At 38.0% G+C, this 9,979-nt stretch overlaps 1 protein-coding gene across 1 annotated transcript in view; it reads left to right on the top strand.

The window, feature by feature from the left end:
* Positions 1-9,979, top strand: part of LOC144956406 (uncharacterized) — a 103,798-nt gene that overhangs the window by 88,623 nt on the left and 5,196 nt on the right. Inside the window, exons 4-8 of the mRNA XM_078886908.1 lie at positions 544-768; positions 3,292-3,487; positions 5,769-5,925; positions 7,345-7,392; positions 9,221-9,337. Of these exons, the coding sequence (XP_078743034.1) occupies positions 544-768; positions 3,292-3,487; positions 5,769-5,925; positions 7,345-7,392; positions 9,221-9,337 (743 nt within the window). The remainder of the gene's footprint in view (positions 1-543; positions 769-3,291; positions 3,488-5,768; positions 5,926-7,344; positions 7,393-9,220; positions 9,338-9,979) is intronic.

Below are 9,979 nucleotides of genomic sequence, written 5' to 3'. Positions count from 1 at the left end.
TTTTTTTGGTCAATTTAATCTTTATTCACTCTGTAAGATATCTTCAGTTTTCAGTAGGTAAAAGACTCGTATATTACACTGAATGACATAATCAGTCGGATGGTGAAAAGTTTTGAACTGAGATATTGCCAAGTTTAGTTAGAAGGTCAATTTTTAAATCAGAATTGAGTTATTGTCATAAATGATTAAATAAATCATTTTTGTACATCATGGGGAAATATCATAGCTTAATTTCACTTCTAAATATTTTTTTACAGCTAGTCAAGTTGAAAAAGTATGAAATTTGAGAAAAGTTGCCGGATACGTTTGCCATACATCTGACCATAACTTCATGAAAAATCACCCGATTTACTTCAAATAAAGATTGAAATGCTCTGGGGATCATACTCTTTCAGATAATGCAATCCAAAATTTTCACCTTCCGGCTGAATATGTCATGCACTGACACAAATATTAATTTGACCCATTCAAGTACACACCGATTATACTCTCTACCCTAATAATATTATGCTTTTTCGTGATTTTTCTCCGTATCCATCCAAGGCAATTGGCAACAACATCAGTCCCGAACCTTCTAGATAACGACAACAACTCATCACCCGACTTCCTGAAGAACATCGAATATGACCAGGGTACCCAGAGAAAGGATTCTGTCTCACGCATCAGGAAGAAGTCGTTGGTCAATGTGGTGCATAAACGAAGACTTAGCAACACTTCCTCGGGTTCCCAGCACGGGGCGCTGCCATTGCTGGTCAATAGAAGAAGCAGGTAAAATCTCAATCACCTTACATATTATTCTCCTCTCCTCTCTCCACCCACCCCTTCCTTCTCCCAATGGGAGCGATCTATATTCATGTGTTCGTCCAACCGAGTCATCAATCACGTGATTTGTTGCTGTCCAATGGTTGGATATTTCTTAACAAAGGTAAACACGCTGCTTTGTTTCTTCTTCTTCTTCTTCTAGGTTCCATGCCTGGTCCAGGCTTCGGATACTGCATGAATTATCTCTCTCCATTCCTCCCTGTCTCTTGCTTTCTCAAACAGCTCTTGGATTGTTAGGTTGGTGAAGCCCTTCAGTTGGTCTATGAGTGTTTTTCTTTGTCTCCCCCGGGCGCGTTTACCAGGTATTTTTCCACAACTTGCCAGGTATTCATTCTTATCTTTCCTTACTATGTGTCCGAAAAAGGATAGTTGTCGATCCGCTATTAAGGGCATTAGTTTCCTTTGTTGGTATGTTTGTTTTAGCACTTCTTCGTTCGTTTTGTGTGCAGTTTACGATATTCTCTGAAATCTTCTCAAACACCACATTTCAAAAGCTTCAATGTTCTTTTGTGTTTCTGCATTTGTAGTCCAGCTTTCGCATCCGTCAAACAAGATTGGCTTTGTTTACAAATGTTATAAACATACCCATGTGCCAAGCTGAATCAAATGACCAATAGTGATGTTAGATATTTAAAAAGCTGTGAACACTTTTCACGAAGTGGGTCACTTTGAGTAGGCCTACATTTTGCAATTTGACCAATGACCTCGAGCACATGGATAGTTAATATAGATCATGCCCATTCTCTCACCGTCTCCTTTATCACATTCTTTTCCCCCATTCTCCATTCAACTTTTCCCATATTTGAGCATATCTATCTCCTACTGATTCTTTTTGTTCTTGTTCTTCTTTTCCTCCTCCTACCCCTCCTCCTCCCCCCCTTCTCCTCCTACCCCTCCCCCCTCCTCCTCCACCCTCCTCCTCCTCCTCCTCCTCCCCTCCCCTCCTCATCCTCCTACCCTCCCCTCCCCCCCCCCTTCCTCCTTCTTCTCCTCCTCCTCCTGCAACATTGTATGTTTTCTATGCTAACCCGAATACCATTATAAAATTCTAGATCTGTAGCTGTCCGAAGTTTGTGAGAAATGGTCGTTACGTGAATAAGTTTATAATGATTAAAGAAACATACTCAATATATCAGATCGCGTCTTATCTAGTATTCAGACCTTGAACGATATGATATATATTATAATGTTGTTTGCATATGTTTTATCTATGATTGAGTGCCTGCATTCAATAACGCCAGGAAATACTGGATTTCCTCAAACCGCCTCTTAACTGGACATGGCAGAACTGCATCAAATATGTGCAGATGGAAACTTGGAAACAGTGATACCTGCCATAAATTTCAGGCAGCCCCAGAGACCAGCGATCACATCGTCCTCCACTGTCCAGTCACTAAACTAGAAGGTGGCTACGAAACCATCCTTAAGGCGGAGGAAGACTTTAGAAGCTGGGTTGACGAAATACAGTTGGAGGTGTAGCCATACGCTACTACTACTATCTATGATAATTCATCGACAACCTGTTAAAAGTTCATGGCTGTAGTTGTGTTAGAAGTTTGTCAATATCATCGATGTGTAACAAGCGCCGTAAAACCCTTAAAAACAAAAACAAACTTTTTCAAGCCAGTTTGATTAAAGTTTGACTCGGTTTTCATTTTTAGCTCTCTCCTTACCAGCCATTTTCAGGATTTTCCCCAAAACTTCACACCCAACCAACACAAAGATATATTTTTTATCACTCAAACACAATAGCAGTAAGTTCTTGCGATGAATCAATTCTATAGCAAAACATGCTCTACAACACACTTTTAATTTTCTTTAAATTTTATAATGTACCAAAAAAATTTTGAAAAAGAAAAATATTGGTTGTATCGTAACGAATGTGGCGATTTTCCTATTGATAGTATGCGCTTGGCTAAGAAGCTCACAACATTGCCATCCGGAAATATAACGGACCAACACACAAAACTATGTGTAACCATGAACGTTTATAGTCTGGTTAATGCAGTTTAGTGAAATTACTCAAAAACGCGGATGGCAAAAAAAAAAACAATAACAAAGATCCGAGTGACGTCAACTTCATTCTATCTATTATTGGTAAGGAGAGGGTCAAACCGGCCCCATTAGTTGAACTATTGAATACAATTCACGATTTGTTTTCTTTTGTGACCAAAGACTGGTCTTTTGACGTCATTTTTTGGTCAGTGTCAGGCTATAGATAGTTCGAAGATGACGTCACTCAGGTATTTGTTATTGTTTTTTGCCATCCGCGTTTATGAGTAATGCTCCCTGAACTGTTTTAACCTGACTATAAACGTTCATGGATACACACAGTTTTGTGTGTTGGTCCGTTATACTTCCGGATGGCAATGTTATGAGCTTCTTAGCCAAGCGCATACTATCTCTATAAGTTAACGATGGCGACAGTTAAACTCGTATTTATTTTTGTTTTTCTTCTCCCTACCCCAGTTCGATCTGCGGATCAATCACAACCTCCAGAAGCACGGCCAGCCCAGTCCAAGACTATCCAGCCGTGTTGAAAGAAGAAGGAAATCTACTGACCTGGTCAAATCTACTATCCTCCATTCCCCCCGATGAAAGAAAGAGTGCTCACATCCGAAGACATCAAATCTGTCTTCCCATTCCAGTGTGCATGGTCGGACAGGTTAGTCACGTATTTCCGTTACTTAGTTCCTCTGCGCATCTTTGATATTTCAAAATTGAGCTTTAAAAAGTGAGCTTTTATATAGTGAAATATCCACTAAACGTGCTCAAATCAGTTTAAAAGGGGTCCCTGTTCAACAACAACATTAAACATTTAGGACAAGACATGACACCTGTTAGGCGATAATATTATAACTTTTTTTCGGACAGACACAACGATGTTAACGGCCAGGTACTCATTTTACACCTGAGTACGGTGAGAGAATGTGAGTAATGAGACTTTTCCAAGGACTCGACTATGCGCCGAGCGAGGCTCGAACCCAGGGCCTTCCGATCCGAAAGCGAGTGTCATACCACTAGAGCACATAGCCGCACGATATTTGGGCAGTCCAGAATCGCCATTCGTTCCTGTCGTGTGCGGACATGGTTTTGTTGTCAGGTATCTGCTGACAGTTTATTTCTACGCCGTTATAAGTCGCCCTCGTTTCTGTCTGCTGTTTTCATTCTTCAATTCTATTAATGCTTTTGTGCGGCTATGTGGTCTTGTGGTATGACACTCGCTTTCGGATCGGAAGGTTCTGGATTTGAGTCTAGCTCGGCGCATAGTTGAGTCCTTACTACATTCTCTCACCGTGCTCAGTTGTAAAATGGGTACCTGGCCGTCAACAGCGTTATCACTGTCCGAAAAAATTATAATTTCGCCTAATATCGTCATGTCCCGTCCAACATGTTACGCGTTGCTGTTGGTCAGGGACCCTTTGTAAAGCGCTTTCACCACATTTTAGTGGATATTGCTCTATAGATAGAATGCGCTTGGCCAAGGAGTTCACAACATTGCCATCCGGAAGTATAACGGACCAACACACAAGCTCTGTGTAACCATGAACTTTTATAGTCTGGTTAATACAGTTTAGTGAGAACAACTCACAAACGCGGATGGCAAAAACAATAACAAAGGCCTGAGTGACGTCATCTGCATACTATCTATTTAAAATTTCTATACATTTTTTTCTGGAAGCGGTCATGCTTCATGAGGAGGAAGCAGAATTTTAATATCAGACATGGGGGAACCTTTGATCGAGATGACCGGCAGGTTGAGATAACGGGCTCCAATTGTGTTTTGGTTCCTCAGCAATGCCCCTTAGATGCTGTACAAAGTTCTTATCTAGTCTATTCTGCGTATCGTTAAACGGAACAGATGTTACAATATGCGCGTCTATTGACAGATATGTGACCCTCCTTCTCAAAACGGTATTATGTCGGGAGGATTCAGACCCCAAAAAGTGAATTTAGAAATAGAATGATGAGAAATTGGAGGTCAGAAGTTTTTTCAATGCAAGAAATAGTCTTTATACTCCACCATAACGTACAGAAATTAAACCCAAGTTTGATATTTGTGGCTATGAATTCAATTTCCCTTACCGAGTGGATCCCGACATAATACCGCTTTGATACGGTGGGTCACATATATTAATATATATATGAACTATCTCGGAGTGGAATGGGCTGGATGAACTGGTCATCATGGCACCACACCTAAACGATTTCAAGGCCCGGCTGACATGGGCCCGCGCCCAATGAGGACGCCGCTGAAATACAACAAGACCATTGGTTTCTTCAGCGCCAACAATACAGATACAGATAGGGCTGCTGTCCGTATAATTTAATATTTAATTAAAGCAGAATTAAATATCTGAGAGCGGGTGGTTGGATGGGAGCATCACCCTTGAATCATATACCTATGATGTTCGCATGGGTGTACGATCCGATATTGATGTCGTTTCTTCTTCTCTTTACTAGCCTATCCTGCTTCTTTGGTTTGTGATTGTATTTTTGACAGGGGATTTTTTTTTCTGTAAATCTTCTGCCTGTTTGTTCTTGGTTATTTATAATTTAGCTAATGATATCTTTAGGTTATGATTTTGATTTACATTTGTACTATTTTTGTTAGATTGCTTGTTTTTTTGTTTCAGCGGTCTCTCATATAACCTCAATTGTGTTGGAAGAGACCTAAAGCAACAAACAAACAAACAAAAAATATCTGAGATACTCTCGACTTCTCTAATTGGTTGAGGTAGGGTATTCCCGAGTTATTGGCCATAATATTTAAAAAAGCGATCACCAAAATATTTTAACTTGCTTTTTGGTACAGATAAACGAGTGATATTGCATGATAACCGAAAGCTTCTGGTTCGAGGATTAAGGTGTATAAGTTCAGAAATACATTTTACTTTCACTTTGTAATAATCCCTATTATTTTTCCCTATCCTCCATCTATCCAGGAATCGACGATATCGTTTACCAGCCTTGAAGTCATAGAGCAGACCCTGCGTCGCCTCTACCCTGATATCATTCTCAAGAAACGGACTCCATCCAAAATGGAAGTTGACAATGAAGATTGTGATGAAACGAGTGAACTTGATGACCAAGTTCTTTACGGCAAGTGTTTTATAGATAGAACGAAGTTGACGTCACTCAGGTCTTTGTTACTGCTTTTTTACCATCCACGTTTATGAGCAATTCTCTCTTAATTATCCAGTCTATAAACGTTCAAGGTTACGCAGTTTTGTGTGTTGGTCCGTTATACTTCCGGATGGCAATGTTGTGAGGTTCTTAGCGAAAGCGCTATGTAAATTAATTTACGATTGGAGAAAACTAGAAAAACAAAGAAAACGTGTACAATTCCAACATTTATATTCGTGTATACCCTGCCTAACTGTATAAAAGACGGTTATTAAAGTATTTTATTTATATCGTCCAATATTCCAATAAGAAGTTATGATCTTTATATTCACGTACAATGTATCTATGTCTCGGAAAGATTGATAAGGCGAAGCTTGAAAGTAGGTCAAACCCAAAATCTTAAACTAATAGGCTTCAACAGTCATGACGTCACTTCCCTCGTAATGACGCATAGTAACTTAGTAACTGGCTCTAAACTATCGGAACAATGGCGGACGCCCTTATGGAATATTTCTCCGACGAGTTTAAAAGTGTATCCAGAGGTGAAAAACATTATAAATATGATCGTGTTTTGACTTTTATACATTCTGATCACATGACATATGAAAAGTTCTAGCCAGCATAAAGAATAAAAAGTACATATTTTCCTTGTTTAGAACCACGATGGCCGCCGTTGCTGGGCGACGTGACATCAGACTATTGAATCCAATTTCCCTTTATCTTACTTTTTTTATTGTACCTCTAGAACGTTTTTATAATCCAATTTTCTTCCTTTTTACTGGCGCCTATATGACCTAAATGTGTTGAAAGAGCCGTAAAACCCTTAAAAACAAACTAAGGATGCTTCATATTATTCTTCTGTATTTAAAAAAAAAATTTTAATTAATAGCTAGATCTATCTAACATAGAATCACGGCACCCGGAAACGTAAAAAAAGACACCAAATGTTATATCTGTCTATATTTTACTTCTGACCACTCAATTTTGCAGAGGAACCGTGTACCATTTTTACACTCGTCTTATCAACCGACTTTTTCGTTTCACTCCAACATTATTATTATTATTATTATTATTATTATTATTATTATTATTATTATTATTATTATTATTATTTATTTATTATTATTATTATTATTATTATTATATTATTATTATTATTATTATTATTATTATTATTATTATTATTATTATTATTATTATCATTATTATTATTATTATTATTATTATTATTATTATTATTATTATTATTATTTTATTATTATTATTATTAATATTATTATTATTATATTATTATTATCATGATTATATTATTTATTATAACATTATTATTATTACTATTATTATCATTATTATCAACGTTATTATCTTTAATATCATTTTGAAACTGTCCTTTAGATACACTCAACACCAAGGGGCTAAAACCCAGACGATTGTCTGTACAAGGTGAGTGACCAAATTAATAATTATCTTGTGGATTAGGTGGTTAATCTAAACGGCCCAAGTTTCAGCGGGATAATAACAATAGATAGATAATACCTAAGGCAGATAGCCTAAGGAATGATCAAATGTGACCTATCGTCTCAAAACGGTATTATGTCGGAACGAACCATATGCTAAAAGGTCGAATTTAATGTTAAACTGGTCAAAAATATAAATTGTTGGCATTAGCACCCTAAAATATGGTATCCATTCTCCTCAATAAATCATACAAACTCAGCACAAGTCTGATATTTTTGGCTATAAATTCAATTTTCAACATCTTAACCATCCCGACTTAATACCGTTTTGAGGTGAAGGGTCACAAATAGGGGATTAAAGATACACACTCGCCCTGACCGCTTTTCTCAATAATCTGTTGCAAGCGCCATCATCATCATCCATCGTGCCTTGCGCTCTTGAGCACGTTGCCGGTCAGTTGTCTCCACGAATCACGATCCTCTGCGGTGCGCATGAAATCTGTGTTGCTTTTAAAGTCACATTTGGCCATTCTTAGGTTATTTAGATAAGTCATTCTTTGTCTTCCTCTAGCTCTCTTTCCTTCGATCATCCCAGATGTTACCAACTTTTCTATTCCATTCTCTTCTCCACACATGTCCCAGAAACCGTAACTGCCTCTTTCTGATGTTATCGATCATATTCTTCCCTTTCTCACCCTCTCCAACACTTCCTCGTTGGTACACCTGTCTGTCCATGATACCCTCAACATTCTTCTATATATACACCCACAACTCAAATACCTCTAACCTCCTCGTACATTCTTTGTCAAGCGTCCACGTTTCACAACCGTATAGATAGATAATACCCAATGCAGATGGCCTAAGGAATGATCAAATAGGGGATTAAAAATACACACTCACCCTGGCCGCTTTTCTCAATAATATGTTGCAAGCGCCGTATAACCCTTAACCCTCTGCTTACCAGCTATTTTTAGAATTTCCCCCGAAAATTCACACCCACCCAACACAAAAATAGACTTTTCTTACTCAAACAAAAAAGTAACACGTACATTCTATACAGAATGTTGTTCAGCAAAATAAATTAGTTATACAACACAGTGTTTAGTATTTATAGCTGTAATCAAAGCATTTCTTTAAATTTTGTGATGTACAAGAGAAATCAGAATGAGAAAATTGTAGTTTGCAACGTAACGAATGTGACGATTTTCCTATGGGTGGTAAGGAGAGGGTTAAAAACAAACAAACAAAAAAAACATAATAAACTGAATGGAGTGGATTATTGATATGTGTATAAGTTCCATATCCAAGGATTTGGCACTCGGGTATATTTGTCACCCATTCCATCACTAACCACACCCAATGTCGGCTAGTCTTGTTCTAAAACATAGTGCTTACTTGGCCACCGACACCACAAAAAAAACAACTTGTGCCAAGGATCATAACGGTCAATCAGAGACTACTTTGTAAAAAATAAAAAAGCGCTTTTATATAGCGCAATATCCACGAAACGTGCTCAAAGCGCTTTACAAGGAGTCCCTAGCCAACAGCAACACATAACATGTAGGACGAGACATGACGCCTGTCAGGCGATGTTACAATTTTTTGGGACAGACAACGCTGTTAACGGCCAGGAACTCATTTTACACCTGAGTACGATGAGAGAATGTGAGTAAAGAGCCTTTTCCAAGGACTGACTCAACTCAACTATGCTCAACCCAGAACATTCCGATTCGAAAGCGAGTGTCATACCACAAGACCACATAGCCCCACATAGCCATAAAACATGATTCTGAACTATTTCCTTTGAATGGCAGTATCCAATAACCGTCGAGAGTCCATCAACACATGCATCAATTCCATGAAGTCTGGCCTGGACGATTACGACAAACAGCTCTCTGGAGTCAAATCTGTCGGAACATTCGCTGATGAAGGTATGGAGACATACAGTACATTTAACCGTGGCCTTCGTAAAGTTATGGCCTGATACTGACAAAAAAATGACGTCAAAATGCCAGTCTTTGGCCACAAAAGAAAACAAATCGTGAGTTGTATTCAATAGTTCAACCAATGAAATAACTTGTTTCCATGAGCTGTACTAACGACAACTCAATAGGCGGTGCAAAAACCAAATAATGACGTCAAACTGCCAGTCCTTTTGGATTTCAGTATCAGGTTATAACATAACGATGGCTACGATTTAACTCACTCAATCCTAGAGATTTTGCTACTTTTCTAAATTGGAAAAAATGTATTAAAAATGAAAATGTACGTAGATAGTTTTATTTAACTACCATTAACGTGTAAAAACTAAAAACATTAGCTTTGATACAACGCCTATAAGTGGTCTCAGAAAAATGTAATAAATAGGCATGGGGTAAAAGTAACCCGGGTAAACTACGGATATAGTCGGTGTTAGGTTTGGGTGAGTTAAGAAAGCCCTAGATGTTTAGAGTTAATAGTTTACAAATTGATCAATGTTTTGTTTATTCATCTTATTATCTCATTCATCTGTCTGTAGTGTTTAATTAATCCTGTTTGTTGATAAAGGGGAAACCCGAAACGTCCATTATATC

Source organism: Berghia stephanieae, chromosome 11, assembly GCF_034508935.2.
Source record: "Berghia stephanieae isolate SIO BIC M18660-M18661 chromosome 11, UCSD_Bste_1.3, whole genome shotgun sequence".
NCBI lineage: Eukaryota > Metazoa > Mollusca > Gastropoda > Nudibranchia > Aeolidiidae > Berghia > Berghia stephanieae.
Note: the sequence above shows the minus strand (reverse complement) of the source record. Positions and strands in the feature narration are given on the sequence as shown.